Genomic DNA, 20,548 nt, shown 5'->3' with positions numbered 1-20,548 from the left:
ACCAACCCCGCCCCGCGCCCTCACTCACGGCGCTGCGCGGCGCCGGGCGGGGAGCGGCGGCTCGGCGCACTGCGGTCGTCAGCGGGCGTGGCCCCGCCTCCCGCGCGACGGAGCCGGACGGGCAGACCTGCCGCTCTCCTCCTCAGTGCCGCTCCTGGCCGCAGCGGGGCGGCGCTCAGGGGACTGCAGGCGTTGTGAGGGCGGGGACAGCCCTGAGGGGAGGGCAGGGCGAGGCGGGAAGGGCCGTGAGGAGTCCTCGTCGGGCCGGCCCTACGCTGTCGCGGACCGTTTTCTCCACGGCCCCTCGGCGGCACTCCTAGCCCGACCTGCTCCTTCTGTAGAGCGTTGTTGCAAAGAGCTCTTAGCGAAAGTACTGTTAGAAAGAATGCATCGCTAGGACGGCTTTGAATAGCTGCGAAGGAGCCAGAGGGATGGGACTGATACGGGCTGACCTTAGGATTGCGCAGCTGTGGCATCTCCTCGCAGCTTTCCTGACTGAGCGGCCAACGTGCAGTGAGCCCCTGCGCTGATCCCTACCGAAACGTTTTCATTTCTGACAGCCGTTTTTGTCCTCCTTTAATTAGTGTTAATAAACTTAGGCTGAGGCTCATTTACTAAGTGTCATTTTATTGCTCTGGCCCTTTTAGTCTCTGTTACAGCATGATTACTGGGGCTGGCTCTCTGCTGTGCTCAATGCGATCCACAGCAGTGCGCAGCTTTGCAGTGAGCTGCACTGTCTGGTTTCTTGCACTCGGGTTTTCAGTGATAAATAAAGTCAGGTCTATCGAATGCTGTCTCGATCATATGCCTATTGAAGTCTGCTTTCTGACTCTCCTCTTTAGAGGACGCTTCGGAAATGGCAGTCTTCCTGTGTTTACACTGGGAAGCAGTTCTGCTACACGCATACTCTCCTAGTGTTACAATAAAGGTCATGCGACTTCTTTGTAAATATGTAACTGCAAGAGCAGGCAAAATGCCTGCCTGGGCTGACACAGCCAACAAGGTGTTGTATGCAGCCACTACCTGGAGGAAGAATGTGGCAGTGAACAGCAGAAAGGCAGACATGCAGAGAGGCAAGCAAAGATCGAAATAGTTATCAGAAGAGTTATAATTAACCAACATATACGTAGTGTTTGAAAACTGAAAAGAATCGCCAACTGAAGGCAGCAGCCCTTTTCTTGTGTTGCCATATCTGAGATGTGCCTTTGCCAGTAAGGAGAGTCTCACAATATATGAGCACTTGCAAAGCATGAGATAGGGGACAAAAATCTTGCTAGAAATTTTTGATGTAGGATTTTATTAGGTTTCTTGAAGCAATGAATGTGCAGACCTCTGGGTCTTGCTTCCACTATCTCTTGGAGGACTGTCTGTTTACCTGTTGTTGGTTGTGTTTTTGTTGCTGTGTTGGTTTGTTTGTTTGTTTGTTTTTTGCAGTCTGACACCTACACCTGCAACAGGCATGGTTGAGCTGTTGCATGTCAGTATGTCTTTCAGCAACTCAAGTTGCAGCTTCAGGTAATTGTTTTCCTCTAAAAGAGCTTTGTTCAGCTTCAGAATTTCACTGGCCTGTTCCTGCAAAAGGCATACCTGCAGGCTGGTGGAAACAGGAGCTGTTCTTGTTTTCCCACTTTCATTAACAGAAGGAAAATAAAGCTGTGTTCAAGTCTGCACAGGGAGATCAGCATGCTGAGTTTTGTAGTCCATCTGGTAGAAAATGGGCAAAAAAGGGGGGGCCTCTTGAGTAGAAACCAACTGGAGAAATTAATTGTTCAATATTAACACGGCCCTATGTGACATCCTCACTGAAGTTCATGGTGAATGGGGATGGACTGCTCTGATTCAGCCTGCAGAGAGATGCACAAGGCTGGGCAGAAATGTTAAATATTAAGTTAGACCAAAGGACTAAAGTAAAGCTCTTCCTTGAAGCTTGCTACCTGCTCAGGACATTTCTGCTTGGAACTAACCATACACTGTTGTTTGTTAGGTTTCTTAAGTTTCTTTCCTGAACAGCAAAACAGTAGAGGAACTCTACAGCTCTGCTTCAAGTGTTTTATAGGCATCTAAGCAAACGAAGATATATTGCATGTCTGGAAGCGGTGCAGATGCTGATCCCCAACCGAACTTTGGAGATACTACTGCAGTGCAAAAAGTAATCACCAATAATTCTGTTACTATTGACTGCCATATCACAGAAGAAAAAAAATACAAAAACAAAAACCAGCAATCAGAGTCTAAATACCTGCTCTGAAAGGATGACAGCACGTCATCCTGGTCTGAATGCTGTGTGGTCTGTACATTTCCCTCTTTCCTAGCTAGAAGTTTTCCATTTGTTCTACTGTAAGATTAATCCTTCAAGTCTCAGCCACAGCTCAGTCGTCTAGACGTGTTGCGTGTTCCTTGTGTTTGCATATAAGCATGTATAATTCAGGATCTAACAGTTAATCTGCAAACCTGATTATCTCTCACCAAATGCTGCTAGCAGCTGACTTGCTGTATCATTTGAGGTCTGAAAATGGGAAATATATAGAAGTCCCATACTAGTAACAGTTAGTTTCTCCATGTGAGACTCAGAAGCCCCAGAGTTCGTTATAACCTTTCTTTCGTCCCTACCCATAGCACTAGACAGCCTCTAGCTGTGATAAATACAAGCTAAACAATACTATTAAATATGCATGCTGTGTGTTCTACCATATTAGATAACATGGCCACATTCATGATCCTCTCTTTTTTTCAATTTATTGCTTTGCTAATCCACCCTCCAACTCCCTTTTGTTTTGGGCAAATCCAGAAGCTTTTTGGTTACACTTCACCTTTCCTTTCTTCCTTTTCACCCCTTCTGTCCTTATTCATTACAATGAATGCAGTGCTCTGCAGCGGAGGCTGGGCAAGAGCTCATGTTTCTGTTTTCCTTATCAAGTTTACTGAAGAGTCAAGTCTGTCTGAAAACCAATTTGAGAATCTGCTACACTTTGCTGAAGATAGAGGCAGATACCAAGTCTTTCTCTGAAGCTGCTGTCCTGTTTGAATCTATCACCCTTGCCTTTATACCACCAGGTTATTCACAGCTTATGCTCAGACCATCCTTCATCTCTGGCAACATGGAAGAATTGCCTGTGTGATCGCATCCTCCTACAGCAAGAGCCCTCTCCCAGCACACCTCAGCTGTCTGCATGCTTTGCCTGACTGAACATGGTGGGCATGAGTCAGCTGTGAACCAGGAGCCATCTGGCCATGCTGGGTGAGCTAAAAGGGCTGGTCTCTGGGAAGGCTGCTTCTGGGCTCAGGCAGAACATTTGCAGCTCTTTGGCACTTTGGCGTTGCACCTGCCAGGAAGGAGGTGGGCAGGCGTCCATGTGCATCCTCTGCAATTAGACTTGTCTGCACTTCTTTATTCCCTCCCAGAGGCAGAATGAGCTGTAAATCTGTAAATACTTTACAATGGGGGTGCTCCAGTCTGGTCCTGGGGGAGTGTGCTGCATTATCTATGTAACTGGACAGATAACAATGCAGTTCTAGCTCACAGCCCAGCCCTTGCCAAACTCGTTATTCTTGGGAGCATCATGACAGACAAGGAGCAGCTTCCAGGGACACAGGCAGGGAGGGCTGCAGGCACTGAGGCAGGGGAGCCACGAGGAGCCCACTGCAGTCGATGAGCCATAGATCTGACCGTGATGTGGAGTCACGAGATGAAGCCTGTCTTAGCCCAGGAGCAGTGACCACCAGCGCTCACTGTTTCCATGTTTGCTGACCTGGTGACCCCCGCCTCCTGTCGCATGTGGTAACACTGCTCTGGCTGTGCAGGGTCACTCTGTTTTCTCCTGTTGAGTGACACAGTGCCCAAGTGATACAGCTGATGTACAGACCAGGAGTGCTCGGTGCATCTTCCTGAGTGCTGGCTCCACTTTGCTCTTCCTACCTACCTCTTACTGTTGGTTTTAGAGCAACACTGCAGCATGTGTCCATGCTCTCCTTCAGAGGCTGCATTAGATCCTACTGACCTCATGTACACTACAGCTCTCACCTAACCAGGAAAAGATCAATTCTTTGTGCTGCCTGAGAAGAGTTATTTACTGGGATGTATAAAACTGGTGACGATTAGGCAAATTTTAACCTTTGCATGTGGATTTTCCAGGCCTACTTATCTTGACTGATAATACAAAATGGTGGACCGCTTTGGTTTTGCTTGGGTTTTAACATGGTATCTAATCTAGGAATGTTCTTTCCCTGCAGGCAGTATTTGCCTGCCCTCCCCAGTCCGCAGGAACATCCACACCTCCCTGCAGCCCCTCTCTGCATCTGTGCACCAGCACTGCATCCACTGCATCCCCTCTCGCTCTGTCTCCACCAGCACCGTGCCAACCTCTTGGTTTCTGCCGGTACAGTGCACTCCTCGATTTCCTCGGAGCAAAGCACTCCTTGCTCTGATGCACACTGCTGCGGTCCCTGCAGCTCCTGCTCATAAAATGGGTCGTTATTCCTGTTGCACAACTTCCTTCCCTTTTCATTGCCCTCGAATGTCAACAAATAAAACCGAGATGAGCCGATAACAGCATCGGGGTGAAGGAAGGAGGGAAAGAGGAGGGAAAGGGAAGCTTCCCCGTGCCGCTGCCGAGCTTCCTCCATTGGCCGGTCTGCCGGGAGCCGGAGCTGTGGAAATAAAGACCCATTGAGGAGCTCGGCTGCAAATTAGCATCTGAATTCCGTCGCAGCTCGTTGTCAGATGGGCAGGAGTTGGGTGCTGGCCTTGGTCTCTCAGTACTGATATACAAAGGTGGCTTTAAGAGGTTCTCCTCCTCCTTTCTTTCTTTCTTTTTTTTTTTTTTTTTCTGAAGGGAAAGAAATGAGCTGTTCGAAATACGAAAGCTTCGTTTCCCTTTCTTCATTCTTCAGCTGTCTCCTTCCCCTCTACTTTTATCCTCTGCTTCATCCCCTTTCCCTCATCAGCCTGAGCTCTGTCTGGGTACTGTCACCCACTCTGACCTACTTCCCTCCCTCCCCTTGGCCCATGGATGTTGGTGCTATGGGAACCTTGGTGCCATGCCAGCCACAACACCAGGCCACCTGCTGCACCCTTTCCCCTTCCCATCTCAGCAGGGCTGCATGTGCAGCATCCCAAGGAGATACTCCCTCTGGTAACAAGTAGTTCTTCCTGCTGCCAGCTGCATGGCCTCCTCTGGCCCCAGGCACAGCATTTGGGTGCTGTGGGCTGCATGTAGCCCTGTCACCAGACCTCTCTGTGCATGTATCCTGCACAGCTGTCACATGTTGGATAGGAAACAATGTGTGTGCACCCTTGACGTTTTCAAGACAGCATGCTATGAACTTCTTCAATGGAGCATAAAAGCCCTACAGGGGCCTCAGTTTCTGCACGTGCACATGAATCCAAGCGTGCACCCATATGGCCACCCCTGCCGGGGAGGCAGTGGCTTTGCTGGTGGGCAGAGCTCAGTGCCTCCACCTCCCTGCTGTGCACAGGGAAGTGCAGAAGGGAGGCCTGGTTCTGAGCTTTTCTCAGTATAGAAGGATTCTCACTGCTTCTCCATGTTTCCTTAGTTCTTTGCTGAGCTCCCATTCATCCAGCTGCAAATTTCCCTCCAGGTACCCTGAGCTGAGCTGCCCTCCTGCTGGCAGCAGGAGAGGGAGCAAGAAGGTCCAGGAACCTGTAAGGCACTTGCAGGGGTTCTCAGCTCATTACTAAGACACGTCGGGGGGGTTTCTGTGGGGCTACAGGACTCCCTCCCACCGGTAACCTTAATAGCAGGGCTGTGTGAAATGGGTCACAGAAAGCTTTGTGCAGAAGACGCAGACTCCCAGAACCATCTAGCCTGAACCTTCGAGATCACCGATTCCCAGCACTAAGCCACCTCATTCAATGCACCATCACGTACTGCATTGCATTTACAATGACATCTATAACCTGCCTACCCCGCATGCCGCCCGGCCTCGCGTGCGTAGGGGAGCAGCGGGACGTTCTGCCCACCCGGGAGCGGCCGTCCCTGATCCCCCCGTTCCCTCGGCCTCCCCAACCTCGTCCTCCCGCTCCCGGTCCCGCTCCCCCCGGCCCCGCAGCCTCGTGCTACCGGCGCCCCCTGGTGCCCCCAGCGGGGCGAACAGAGGCTCCCTGGCGGTTGCGGGTGGGCGGTGGATCCCCGCACCCACTCGTGCCTCAGCTTTTGAACCTGATAAATCCCAAACATGGACGTGGAGCCATGGTCCGGATCGAAGTGTTTTTGTTTTTTGTTTTGTTTTGCTATCCTGGTGCAGGAGGAGCAGAGCGATGGCGGCATCCCTGGGAGAGGGGAGCAGCTCTTCTCCGGCTGCAAGCCCTGCCTGGGCTTGAGGGGGGGATTTCACATCCAGGGGGTTCCTATAAGGTTGGAGCTGTGCTGGAAACTCTGCACAGATGAGTGCTGTTAGTTTGGTTTGGAATTGAATTGTTTGCACGAATCCAAGAGCCTGAAAGGGAAACAGACCGGGGCTCTGCTGGACAAAGCAATTAAACCACAGGGAAGGAAGTTAAGCAATTTGCAAAGTTCATAACTTCCCCAAAAAGTGCTTTGTGTTCTTCCAATGTAAGATATGCCTGTCACTGGGAAAGGAGGGAGCATGACGGGGTTTACAATCCTGTTAATCCAGCAGCACGCTGATGCAGCTGTTCTCACTGAATTTGGTGAGAGGTTCCCGGTGCTGAGGGCAACAGAGCACCTCTGCTGTTCCCTGAGCTGTGTACTGCCAGCCCACAGAACCAGCGTTTCCAGCCCTGTTGTCACAGGGGCTGAGCCCACCTGAAGAGTTCTGCACTGCTGATAACCAGCTTTGCACCACTACTGTCTTCATCCCTGCAGGGAAACCAAACAGCCCTGCACCCCAAAAGAGAAGTTTTGCCCTATGCCAGATGCAGACCCATGAGGACATGCACAGCTCAGCAAGCTCAGTGTCCTTTTATTGGCAGCTGCTCCTGTGCATGTTGTGTGCGGCAGCACTGGTGCAGCACAGCCAGCAGTGTGCAGGGACCTGATCTGGGTCACCCCTTGTCTCTGCCTTGCCCCAGCCTATGGATGCTTCCTCAGAAATTCTCTTCCTGGCTGTGCACCATGGGAGGCTGTGCTGACCCCATGGTGCCTGGGCTGGATGCGGGGGCTGAGAAGAGCTTACTTCTGTTTTCCAAAAATTCTCCTTGCTTTGGCCATCAGTCATACAGAGCAGCTAGGCATGGAGTGCTGGGCACAAACAACCTTCAGAAAGGCCTCTGTGGCTCTGCCAGCTCCACAGGTGTTGGAAGCACAGTGAGGTGGGCTTGTAGCTGGGGGCAGATATGAAGTGGTGATGCCAGTGACGGCCAGGAGCATCATGCTGCAAGCAGCCGGAGGACATTCAGACCCACATAGTGAGAGAGAAAGAAATGCAGGAGGCCCAGGGTCGCTGCTGCAACGAGCAACCAGAGAACTGCGGTGCTGAAGTAGATGGGGGTGAGCCTGGTGGGGGAGAGACCGAACATCACTGTGCTGCTGTGGGAATGCCCTGCTCCCACCAAGGGCTGAGAGGCAGCCCTGGCTCCAGCCCCACCCCATGGCCCTTGCCCATGCTGTGCCCAGCACTGGTTCACACAGCGGCCCCAAAACAGCTTGTGGAACAGAGCAAATTTCTACCCAGCAGTCAGCACTGGCTGGAGGTGTTACCTGTCTGAGGATGATGCTCTGTATCCCGTAAAGTAGCAATAGCGGGAGTAAAGATAGAGCAGGCCCAGGGCTGCAGCCAGACCTGTGATTGAGAGATATTGAGAGCTTCAGAGGATTTATAGAGCTCCTAAATGGAGAGCATGAGGGGAGGAATAGAGGCAGTGCCCACTGTCTCTGAACTCCTATCAGACAGTATTGCTGCCTAATTCATTCCTCAGAGGGTGAGCAGGACCCGAGGACAGAGGCAGCACTGCAGACCTGGCACCCAAGCAGCTGTGGGGCTGCTCTCACCTTGGTGGAAAAAGAGTCCAGCCTGCCACAGGAGTGCCACGAAAATGGGAAAATACTCTGAGGAGTTCACCCTAGAGGGAAAGAGAAAAGTTATAAACAAGGGAAAGGAGGAAGATCATGCAGGACACAGGACTGACAGCAGAGGTGCTGAACTTGGGCAGTCCCGCTCTAAGCCCCACTCAAAGCTCTCTGAGCTCACGGAATCCCAGTACCGACCCTTCTATCCATTAACTGGACCCCAGGGGAGGTGGACATCTCCAAAGTGCTGCAAGGCATCAGAGAAACTGAACAGCAAAGGAAGGGACGAGCAGTGCCACCAGACAGGAGGGCTGCAAAGCACGTCACGAGAGAAGTTTCTTACTGTGCTCGAAAGATCCGCTCAAATTCAGGTGGGCCTGAGATGTTGGGAGGAGAAACGCCAAACGTGCGCCTTGCATGGATCACCTGGAGGAAGAAGTAGGCTGCAGCAAAGGAGAGAAAAGTGGCATGGGTCAGTCATTGGGACTGGCCTGGTGGCCAGGAAGCTGCCAGGAGGGAAGGGGGAATGTCCTGCAGCTTCCTTCTGACCTCGCAGCCCCACATTCCAGAGAGAGCCGGGCACATTCAGACAAGGCAAAGGAATGTACCTGAGCAGTGGTGAAGCAAGCAGTATGCAGTCACATACAACCAGTGGTTATCTGGTTTCTTTCTTCCATACTCAACAAATCATCTACCATTTATACCAAATATTTCGGAGTTCAGCTGCACTTTGTTGTTGTTGTTGTTGTTGTTTTTGAGATCTTTGTTTTTTTCCCCTTCTAAATTCTGATAGCCAAGCAGAGAGGGAACTGATGCCACAGATAAGCCACCCAGATGCTGAGGTCTATAGTCATGCAGTGTGGAGCCCTGGTTAAGGTTGAGATTTCCATGCAACCCACCTCATCCTGTACATTTTATGCTATGATCTACACCAACTGCAAATCTACTGCAAACCTGTGTTTCAAATAAGGAAATTCTATGTGTTTACAGAGAAGATCGACCAAGAGATATCAAGACAAAAGAGGTGTGTTAGTTCTGGGGAGAACTTTAAGGAGGCTGGCATGCCAGGCACTTTTTTGTTTTAGTGTTCAAAAACCACAGAAGATATCACTCACTGTAAGCAGTAAATTGGCAGCATGGCAGCAGTAACAGAGCATGGAAGTGAAAGGAAATAATGGAGGTATGGCAGACCAACACAGGCGGTACTTGAGCATGGGTATATGATGGTCCCTACCTTGCTCCAGGACCCCAAGAACCGTCACGGCAGCCAGCAGATGGATCTGCTCCAACATAGCGACACTATAAAACCTGATTTCCCAAGCAGGATCTCCTCTGGCCAGGTGCAGTCCTTGCTGATGCGTTGGGTGGCGGTGCAGGCAGCACAGGCTTGCCCTAAGTGAACAGAAAAGTTCAGTATGCAGCACTACAAACTAGGACTGCAGCTTGCCCACTACCTTGTGCACAGTGGCAGATAAAGGTCTGGTGGAGAATTCCACTCCCACCCTCCCTTTTCCAGGAATACAATATGAGGAAGTGGGAAAGCCAGCAGAAACCTCAGAGGAGAGATAAGGGAGGAGAATGAGGGGACGGAGCTAGCCCAGCTAGCTCTTCCCTGGAGTAATGGGTCTAGCAAAAGCCAATGCACACCCCTCCTTTGGTACAGCACAAGAAACTGCAGCCCTGCTTAGCTGCTCTGCACCGCTCATAGCACAACTCACCACCTTTGGGGGCATGCAGACCCTGTGCTCAAGTGTATGCATTGGCACAGAGCACAATTGCTGCACAGGTATGGCACCAAATAAAGCCCCACATGAAAACCTACTGCAGACATAGGACAGGGTGTGAACAAGTGCAAAAGATACGGATCTGCTTTGCATAGACCTGGGGTGAGTCCTGTACAACAGTCAGACAGCGAGGGAGAGCTTTGAATCTCTTCCCTGTGCTGGCAAGGCTGAGAGCTGAGCACTTTTGCCTCCCTCTCTGTCCTCAGCCAAAACAACCCCTGTGATACACATCAGTGAGAGATTTGTGGGAGCGAAATCCAGCACAATCCATCAGGATGTAGCAACAACACACTGAGGGCATCACATGCGTGTGACCACAGCAGCACTCGCCGGTCCCTGCCCCGTGCTGGCACTGCTGCCCCTGGACCCCGACTTCGTGTCCTTCCTTTCCATCACTCAAAGAATTTGCCTTTGGCCCAGGAAAAGGTGAATGAGGTTTATGACAAAGCGCTCATTAATCTTCACTATCACAGAAAACAAAATCAGATGGATGCAAGAGGAATTGCACTGTGTATCTGACATCCTTGATGGACTTTTCAAGGAACAGTGGGCAGGCTCTGGCTGTGTACCTCACCAGTGAATAAAGGCACTCAGAGTAGTGACACTGATATCCCAGCTTGTTTCTCAAAACATCAAACACCATTTTTCAAGCTTCAGCTGTAAGGCTGTTTTATATCAGAGCTGATCCACTTCCACTTCACCAACTGTTTAGGAATATGAGGGAGGTGGTGGTTTGTTTTCTCAGCTCAGCTGTCAAGGAAATGAAGGACTTTTCCTGTGTCAGCTCAGAAAAGGCAGAGGTCTCAATGCACGGTGCAGTTTCCTTTTCCCTCATCTCCTGGCTGATTACAGCCTGCTAGCAAAAGAGAATACAAAACACAACAACTGAACAAGATCTGTGCTCACACCTCAGCAGTGCAGCATGAGGTCAGTGCACATAGGAAGACTAGGCCAGCAGGTGTTTCAAAGGACCCTAAAGAGTGCTCCCATTCCCCAGATCATCACTAGTTGCAAAACACTTCTGATATCATCTGGTGTAGTCTAAATATAACAAGGTTAGTAAAAATATGAATGAATAAACAAGTGCAGGCATCTCTCCCTTCCTCCCTCCCATGTAACCACCATTTCTTCAGCTGCCTTTACCTCCTGCTGGCTACCACATTTTTCTATTTGCTGTTTGTGACCACGACAACTCTCCTTATTTTCCATCCTCACTCAGTGTTAGGAGTGGGTGCTGGCACTCCCTGAAGGCACTAAATGCCATCTGAGGGGACTGGCCCTGGTGCCCAGCATCCCACACATCACAGCAGCCACATGTGTGGGTCCAGGCTGGGGCCAGCAGGTGGGTTCCCCTTGCCTCCACCACCATCCCACTAAGTGCTCACACCCGACTCAGCAGCTCTCTGGTCCCATGGCAGCTCAGCCCACACTCTTGTTTGGGCATGAGGCTCACGAGGCTGTGAGCAAAGGGCTTGGTGCTTGAAGGTGGCCGAGTGAACCACCACATCCCCAGGAATGAGAGGCAGGAGATGGGCTGGGATGTCTCTGCTGTCACCAGCCACATGCAATGACACTGGAAGAAGCATATTGCAAAACCTCACCTTCCGAGGCTGGCACGGCAGAATTTCCTCCTAATTGGTGACAATGCTGCAGTTGCAGGTCCAGGCTGGGTACAGATTTAAAGGGTTGGGAGCTAAAGGAACGCTGCCTGCTCCTCACTGCCGTGCCACGTGCACAATGCAGAATCACTGCGCCTCCCACTGACTCATCGCAGGACGAATTGCTCTGTGCCCACGCTGCCAGGGCTTCTGCCATCACCTCCTGCAGCCGTTAATCCCTCCTACCTCCTGATTACCACTTCAGAGCAGTGCTGCAGGATGGTTCGTGATGCTTATCTGGATTAAAAGCAATTTTGGAGGAAAAAACAAGCAGCATAGCAAGCCCAGGGCAGCTTTCGGCAGCAGGGTGCTTTGCCATACCTGTTTCTCACTGGCAGCAGTGGGGCGAGGAGAAGCCAGCAGAGCCCAGCGATGTCACACACAGCAAGATTGCCCTGGAAATGCATTCCATAAAACGGCAACGGACCAAGAGCTCTGTTAGCGGAAAAGGAAACAATTTGCATCTGATCAACTCACCCTTCAGCTGTGAAGCACAACGGTTCCCTGACTGTCCAAAAATCACAGAAACACAGAAGTATTTTCTAATATAGTTGGCACTTGTGCTTCCTTTTGCTTCTACTTGTGCAGCTGCTGAGCGCTTCCAAACCCGAGATGGTTGAACTGCATGTGGGAACAGTCAGTGCCTTTTCAGCAGCCATGTGGAGAGCAGTTTTAGTTCAAAAGGATTAAAAGCCACATGTTAAAAAAAAAAAAAAAGTTCTCAGTTCAAAAGTATTCAAAGCCCCACAGGAAAACAAACAAACAAAAACTCTACCCATAAAGAAAAAAAGAGGTTTTTGATTCAAAAGATGAGCCTCCAGGCCTTGGTGTGACCAGCTGGACAACCCTTGGACTGGGAGGGGTGCAAATAACCAGCAGCTTCTATCTGCAATCAGCATCTCTTGAGATGTCCTCAGAATTCTTGGGTTTTGAAGCTGCAGAAGGAAGTGCAGGATGAAAATATGTGGCATGAGGACAGAAATTCATCATTTCGTCCCTTGATAACACAGCACTGGCCGAGCTCAGCCAATCCCAACGATGGCTGCAATTTCTGCTCTGCAGATGTTACCAAGGCTCCCTGGAGGCTCAGATATCACTTTGATTTGTGCCCAACCCGGGCATTTTGCAACAACTTTTGAGGGCAAAATCAGTTTGCTATGGGATGCTTTAACCATGTCCCAGCAGTCCTAAAGACAGTGATCTTCACGTCAGGAGGGACAAAGCGCTTTGTCAGCAACAGGAGGAAGCTTCACTGTAAAGCCTTTGGGAAACTATGGAATGAGTATGTGATACTCATGTTGTCAGGGATCATTTGGAAAATATTTTTTTTAATAATTCAATTTTCCTAAAGACATTTGGTGACCATTATCTGCATGAATATTACATCTGGCTGGAGGGCAAATCCATATATAAGCGGTGCTAAAGTGCTGCCCTTACTCAGCATCAAAAGGTACTGAGATGCACAAATGGCCAAAATCTGTTAAGAATATGTAAACAGGAAAGTTCAACCCCTCTCTTGTCCAGCCCTGCCTCATAGTATTGTCACATGGAGCAGTTCTTTTGCCAGTTTTCCTATTCCTTTTTCAGCAGAATGTCAGAAAAAGCATTGGAGCAAAAAAGAACAACAGCAGAAGGGCGGCTGCGCTTCTGGCAGAGCGAACAAGAGCCAATCCTGGGAGCAATATTGCAGACAGCAGGGATGGGAAGGATTTCCTCCAGTGGTGGGACACACACTTATTATTATCCTATAGTGATGTGGAAAAAAAGTGGCAGGGCTCCCTTCAGGCCACATGGAATAGCTTCAAAGGCTGTAAGCAGGGCGGCTTGTTTGTTCTGAATTACAGGGCGAGGGAGCACAGCGCTCACTGCCTGGTACGTGTGGGTCAGGGGGGTCAGTGAGGGACTGAGGGGACGGACGGGGCCTGAGGGCAGCGGAGGTGGCTGTGGGAGACCTGGGACACGGAATGTGGCATGAGCAGGATGGGCAGCTGCTTCCTGCAGGAAAGGCAGTGAAGGTAACAGTGCGGCACCTCCTGCGCCTGCTAGCAGGGGTCTGGGGAGCAGTCAGACATCACAAGGGTGAGGTGTGAGCCGAGAGGGAATTAGTTTCTGGTTAGCAGCTGTGACTGCTTTGTTCAGATGTCTTTGCTCAGCCAAGCCTGGCTGAAGCCAAGCTGACCTGAGTGCAGCGAGCAGCAGCGCACACCACGTGCCCAGGGCAGGCACTCAGTGCCAGCACCAGGCTGTCCACATCCCACCATAATATTGGCAGTGCCTTATGAGTCTTTCTGTCCCACTCTGGCCTTGCAAAGCAGGGCTGCAAGGACCAGCTCCAGCACTGCTCTTCCTTCCAGCGCTTGCTGCTCCCACACACCACATCATGCCCTCCAGCTCAGGGTGCTGCCTCACAGCGGCTGCATTTCAGGACAGAGGGGTGAAAGCCTGGGCTGTGAGTTAGGAAACTGTGCTCTTCCCAGAGGCATTTGAGAAGCAAATAACGAGCCTTCGGGCACCAAGAGCTTTTGCAAAAGGTGAGGAGCTTCCCCTCAATGACCAGTCACACTCTTGGACAGGAACTGCTTTAAAAACAGCACGGTTTGTTTTTAGGGTGTGTAACAGAATAGAACAGCCAGAAACAGTGCAAAATACCAAACCTTCCTGCACACCCTCACCTCCAGCCATATGCAGGCTGGGTGGCAGTGGCGGTGTACTGCAGAGCTCTGCAGCTCTGCTTTCTGCCATAGGCTGCTGCCCACGCTGGGTTTGGTGGGCAGATCTGATTGCAAGAAAGAACCACCAGTGTCACTTCCCCTCTGCTAATGAACACCACTGTGCCACTCTAGGAAAAAATGTTTAATTTAAACTTGCTCTCTTTGCTATACAAATCCCTCCCAAGACATCATAATTTCAACATGTTGTTTAGGAAACAAACAGATGTCACACCTGTGATTTGTGCACACAGTGTCAACAAGCAGGATGGGCAGTACCAGCACACGGAATGCCACTGCACCACACCTAAGGAATCCCACTTCTCAGCAGCCACCTGCCTGCTGCACACAGCTCAGAACTGGGATGCTGCCCAGGAGCTTTGTCCTGGTGGTGGCCAGGACATGAAAAAAACTCCCAATGACAAAATTACACCCTGTGCATCCTCGCTATGTCTGCAAGATGGTATTCATCTCCCCTGTGATGGAAGCAGCTTTCATCTGGGTCCAGCTTGGCAAGGCAGGACCAGACACAGCACAAAGCAACTCAGCTCTCTGTACTGGGAAGCTCTGGTGCTGCTCACCACAGCCTCCCATCACAATCCAGTCCTTTTCTTCAGTGCCAGCAGACATCCCAGACGTTGCTATGTCCCACGCAGTTTCAGAGATTACTTGTAACAGCTTGTTTGCTTTGTTCACTCTCTTGGTCTTCCCATCCCAAATACACCTCTTACATTTTTGGCTGTTGCTATAGTTCTGCAAATACCAAAGACTAACTTGCCTTGCTTTCTGAATAGGCAATAGATCTCCAGTATCTATGTGACAATTGAGCTCTTGGCAGCAGGAAGAACAGCACTAGAAAATAAAAAGAAAAGTAGATTATAGAAAAAAAGGGATTTAAGGGAGATCAATCCCACCTTCCTACAATTGCTCAAGAAGAGCAGTGGAGTTTCTCACACTCCATTTTAAAGACCTTTCACTAAGCTACGTACCACTGAAAAAGAATTAACATCAATCCATACGCCTGCTCATCATTTGCTGATACAATCCCATAAGGATGTTGCCTGGGCAGAGGCAGCCAAACAGGACCTCAGTGCTCTTGGCATCCCCAAACTTGTAATTGTTTGCTGGGATGGCTGCCAGGCCCAGAGCAGGGCTGCACTGAGAGCGACTGGAGGGCTTCTGGATGGTGACAGCCCCTCCGAGAGGGAATTCTGAGGGATGAATAACACTATGGGTGTCAACCAGACATCCTTACAGAGTTATCTTTAATTCAAGTGCCGTTTGGAAGTCTTGTTAGGAAACTGCTGGTCTGTAATAGTTAACTTCTGTTGAAGAAGAAGGGGCTACTCAGGAACACACAGTGCTGTCTGTTGTGCAGGACTTACCAGGGTCTGTGCATAGGCTATGACTAAAACAAACAAAAATCTCCTCTCATTTCTAACAGGTTCAGTGCTTACAAAGGTTAATGCTGTCAGCTGGTATCTGCAGAATGGTCCTTTTTCTCCAGTGAAAATGAATTCAAACTCCTCCCAAAGTGCTCTCATGATCACCATTTCATCTACCAGTGATTCTTAACCCTAAATACAGAGATTCTTAACCATATGTATGCAGGTATACTAGATTTTTATTACATATTGCTTTTCACTGTACGTACATAGATTATTCAGATATGTGTACATTATAGATATATTTAAAACTCTGTGAAGATCTGTAAAGCAGGCACTGATTCAGCAATAAAATAAGTAAGCCATTAGGAAGAGGCTCCATTTATCACAGGGATTTTGCTGAGCTTGCATCACATCTGCATCTTCATTCTTAAAGGAGGATCTGTTGGATTTTCTATGTGAGTGCCCCAAGACAACAAAAGCAGCTCTGGATGGCAGTGACTGATTCAAACTCTGTTCACAGATACTTGCCAAGCAGGAGAGCTGAGTAAAGCATATATTCAGAATAAATGTAAGGAATAAGCTGAAAATGCAAAAACAAAATAGTTGACACGCATGGATTGTTACAGTGCAGTTTCTAAGAAGGCAGCAAGGCAGGCAGGTCAGCGCCAGCCCACTCCTCCCAGCATGGAGCCCTCACCTGACTCCTTGTTGGGAAACCAAACCTCTGTATTTTTGAATCCGTCTGAGAACAGCACCATTCCCTGAGCCATAGATGATATTTTTAATATAGCCTTATTGTAGGCTGTATTAAATTAGACATCACCTTTCATTCCTCCTCTTTCTTTAGTTTCCATCGAGCTGAGTAGCAGCACGCCCTCACAACTGGATCTTTTCCTTTCAGTTATAAGGCTCAGCCCATGATTAATTCAGCTCTCGGGTGATAAGATCTAACTCCAAGCTATCTGACCTGAGAGAGAGAGCAAAGGTAATCACGTTTCACTCGTGTAACCTTACCCATTCCCCTCCCTCCTGTGCCAAGCAGAACCTCTAGACCCCAGCCCACCATTTCCCTATCACCAACACACCCAACGAGGCCTTTCCTTCCCTGAGCTCTGTTTGCTCTGAGAACAGCCAGCTCTCTGAGTTCTCTGCCTCCACACCTCACGGGTTTTTTCTGCATGAGAAAGCTTCTGTGTCCTCCAAACCCACAGAGAATACCGCACTGTTTGTTTCAGTGCGCTCTGCTGCAGTGCTGCTCTTAAGCCTGTGACTCACCCTATTGCCAGGGATGCTGTTGGAACAGCCGTGCCGCATGTAGGATTGGTAACAATTTCCCCCTGCTGAAGGCAGGGCAGTGCCACCTGCAAGAGCAGGGCACGCTCATCTCGCCTCCCTCAAACCAGGAGAACCTGGGCCGTCTCCATGCTCTCGCATCCATCTTTGCTCACCTGCTCTGCTTTACAAAACCCTTTTTCATTTTGGAAACGTCAATTCCTTGCACTGCCCATTCATCTCAGCAGCAGTGGTAGCAAGATCCAACCTCTGCAGTAAACCTGGGGAAGGGCTCTGCCGTTTCCTTGCCCAGAGTGGAGCCTTTCTGTAAGGAAAAATCCGGGAATTCCAGCGACGCTCCTCGTCAGTGCGAGGCGTCCGTGCTGCCGGAGGGCCGGGAGCCGCTCGGCTGATGGAGCGCTGGCTGCATTCCTGCCGCCAGGCGGCGCTGCGGAGCTGCGGAGGTCGGCAGCCCTGTGCCTGGTTCCGCCCTCGGGACGTCGAGGCGGGCGGCAGCGCCACAGAGCCGCGCTGTCATTTTCGTCCGTAAAAAAAAATGGTGTCTCAGCTGTTTTCTGAGTAATAGCGGCATGGGAGAGGGAGCTGACATCATCGACAGGAGGCTGGGGCAGGTCCCAATGCTCGAGCTGCACCAGCGCGGCCACGGGTCTTCAGAGTGCCGTCCCGTCTGCACCAGGAACTGCAGCTCGGAGAATGCGATGGAGCCCGCTGTTATTTTGGGGAGGTGCAAAGTCACTGTGCCTCGTTGCTGTGCTGTCACCATCCCTCCGGGCACGTGCTCTGCCTCGGATCGCAGGAGGACCAGCTGCTCCTTATTTCTCAGCAGGAAGTCCCTCCTGCACACTGCTGACTTACAGCTCCTGATGTTGGTTTCAAGGGTTCCAAGCTCACCTGTCCACCCAGGCTGTGCACCAGAACATGTGGCTCCACAGCAGGCACAGCTGAACGAAATGCATGTCCCACCTCAGCCGCTGTGATTCATGGAGAAGCACTTTGGCACAAACCAACCTTCATCAGCAATTAAATCAAGCATTAGAGATTCCATTTCACAAGTTGTTCCAAGTGTACCTCCATGTGTGTGTTCCAGTAAAGGACAATCACACCAATTCCTCTGAAATCAAACCACCTGGGCTTTGCAGGAGGTGCCTGCTCCATCCAGAGCAGGAGGAGGAAGCGTGCGGTAATGCAGAGAGAAATGGGCTCAGCATGAAACCACACGTGGGATTTAAGTGAAAACAACAAGGAAGTTGACTGTATAAACACGAAGCTCAGATGCCAGTGAGAGCCACACCTGCGTTTCTGTCTGCTTTAAAAGGGTGGTGATGTTTTTTTTGGTCAGACACGGACAGAGGCCCGCAGAAATGACGGAGATGTTCTCCTCCTGCAGCTCCAGCTGTGCTGTGAGCAAGAGAGCTGTGGCCCTGTGGAGGTCACTGAGTTAAGTGCTGCTAATTCCCTGTTTGTTGACCTCAGCGAGGCAGGATTAGGGAAGGCCAGCAGTGCGAGGTGGCCTTGTGCTGCCTGCATGGCATGCCAGGAATGTGGCTGTTGGAGCACTGGTTCTGCTTGGGTCTGAAGGGGCTGCATGGGGCAGGGCTGGCCCTCAGTGCCCACTTCTTTGTGCAGAGCTGGAGGCTGAGGGCTGTCCTGAGGGCTGTCCTGGCCATGAGGCCTGGCTGAGTGGGAGAAGAATGGCTTCCTACCCCCTCACTTCCCCAGCTAATAAACACCATTTAACAGTTTTCTTATTTTCTGTGATGGCATTTTGGTTTCCTTTAACTGGGTTCAATCACTGTCAAACTGAAGGTGTTTGAGGTTGAGAATGGTAAATATTTTTGTTCTCCAATAAGCAAACAGCTTTGATGGCAAAACAACCACTCCTAAATAAAACAAACAAACATCAGCCCTGAGCTGACAGCCCACCCTACAGCCAAACCCCCGGAGCTCCAACTCTGCTGCCCGTGCCCAGCCAAGCTCACAGAAAAAGGCTTCCAGTATGACACCCTCAGGGACAGCACAGACCTGGGGGCATCTGAAGGCAACCTGGGAACAAATTACATCTGCTCTCTGAAAGAAGGGGTGGGAAAGGGCACACCCAGGACCAAACTGTGCTCAGCAGCGCGGTGCAGCGCCTACAGGAGCTACCAAACCTGTGCACAACCCAGGGGAACCATCAGTTCCATCAGAACCACGGTTGCTACCTACGTGCAGACCAAACTTGCACCTGTTGTCTTGCATAATTCTGACCCGTGGGTCCCAGGAGTTTTCTATAAAGTTCCCATTGCACAGGCACTTCCTAGCTCCTGCACTTACTACCAGAGGAATTGTTTATCTTCTTCCACTTCATTCTATGCCTCCCCATCTCCTCCCACCCATCTGCTAGAGCTCTGCTTCTGGCTCTCTGGTGCATCTTCCTTTCACTACTTCCCCTCGCCTTGTTACAATTAATTCATAACATTTCTTATGTTCACATCTATTACCTTTGAAAATGGCAGCCCTTTATTTTTAGCTTCAGACACCTGGGCCCCTCTGTTTTGACAAAGTCAATGTATCTTTCCCTGCCCCCTTCTCAGGAGTGGTCTCCAGAGATGTGATTGTAAAGAAATGGTTTCCATCAAAGCATACCAGGGCACGTGGACATTGCCCCATAGAGATGTGAGCTTGTCTTCCCCCCTGCAGTGCAAAGTTTGAAAGAGCAAAAGTCAGTGTTCTCCTGCTGCTCATCTGCCTGTACTGCCTGTTATCTGCAGTCCCACTGCTGTCCTGCAGCCCCAACCTGCCTGATTTTCCACCCACTTCTTACCAGCTTTCCAGGGGAGAAAGAGATCTGAGCAGAGCTCCAGCTAATTCTTGAAATGCAAGGAGGGAATTAAGGAAGGAGGAATTCTTCAGAGATCAAGGTTAGAGGGAATTAAGATCAGAAAGTAAAAGCTGAAAGTGCAGCAGGTTTCTCTGTCTGGCAGCAGGACAGAAAAGTTGCTCAAAGCTGTGGTCTGCCCATAAACAGAGAATTCTTCTCTTTCCTCTGAGTTCTATCTGTTCTGGATGAGAGACTTCAGGCTTTTCCAGCTTCACCATACTGCCCACTTTCTGCCTTTCAGAAAATACCTCTAAAATCAGAGAACAATACAGCGTGCTCTGCAAGCACTCATTGGTGGAAACTGGCAGATCTGCTTCGATGCCTGAACAAACATGAATGAAAACCATTGAAAACCAAAGAAAATCTCAACAATGCAATGTGGTATCTGCCATCCCTCTTTCTTCCACTGCCCTGCCCTGGCACATCATAGCCTGGCCTAAAAATACCACCTGCTTGGCTGCCAGAGCACTTAAACCTCTGTGCATGGTCCTTCTGTTCCCTTCAGTCCTCTTTTTTTCTTTTATCCCCTTTCTTTCTGGACCATCTATTTGTCTTATGTGGATTTTGTATTATTTTAACCAAAGTCAAACATCTCAAAAATCACAGAGCTGGAGATGGTTTTAGCAGCTTGTATTTCTTTTTAACTGACTCTTTTTTCCCCAGATGACAAAGCAGCACAGGCAGCAACGGGCTTCAGGGCTGCCTGCCTGTGCCATGATTCAGCAGTTGTAAAAGGAAGGAATGCCTGCTTTTTTGGGAGAGGGTGGAGGAGAGCAGGAAGGCATGTGTGACCGGCATGTGTGTGTGCATCGACTTCCCAGAGCTTGTGTGATTGGAGCACAGCGTTCTGCAATCCTGCAAGTTATGCT

At 50.1% G+C, this 20,548-nt stretch overlaps 1 protein-coding gene across 2 annotated transcripts; it reads right to left on the bottom strand.

Annotated features, from left to right (window-relative positions):
- Positions 1–6,922: 6,922 nt before the first annotated feature.
- LOC125700155 (leukotriene C4 synthase-like) lies at positions 6,923–11,852 on the bottom strand. 2 transcript variants are annotated; one of them, XM_048960501.1, is made up of 6 exons: positions 11,752–11,852; positions 9,223–9,380; positions 8,332–8,431; positions 7,971–8,041; positions 7,680–7,761; positions 6,923–7,475 (listed from the first exon to the last, which is right to left on the bottom strand). In XM_048960501.1, exons 1-6 carry the CDS (start codon positions 11,835–11,837, stop codon positions 7,349–7,351), a joined length of 624 nt encoding a protein of 207 aa, XP_048816458.1. In that variant the 5' UTR covers positions 11,838–11,852; the 3' UTR covers positions 6,923–7,348. The 2 variants fall into 2 exon arrangements, with proteins under 2 accessions (XP_048816458.1, XP_048816459.1); XM_048960502.1 differs by lacking the exon at positions 11,752–11,852 and adding an exon at positions 11,374–11,653.
- Positions 11,853–20,548: the final 8,696 nt, after the last annotated feature.

Source organism: Lagopus muta, chromosome 14 (genome assembly GCF_023343835.1).
Source record: "Lagopus muta isolate bLagMut1 chromosome 14, bLagMut1 primary, whole genome shotgun sequence".
Taxonomy (NCBI): domain Eukaryota; kingdom Metazoa; phylum Chordata; class Aves; order Galliformes; family Phasianidae; genus Lagopus; species Lagopus muta.
This window is presented reverse-complemented; position numbering and strand designations above follow the sequence as displayed.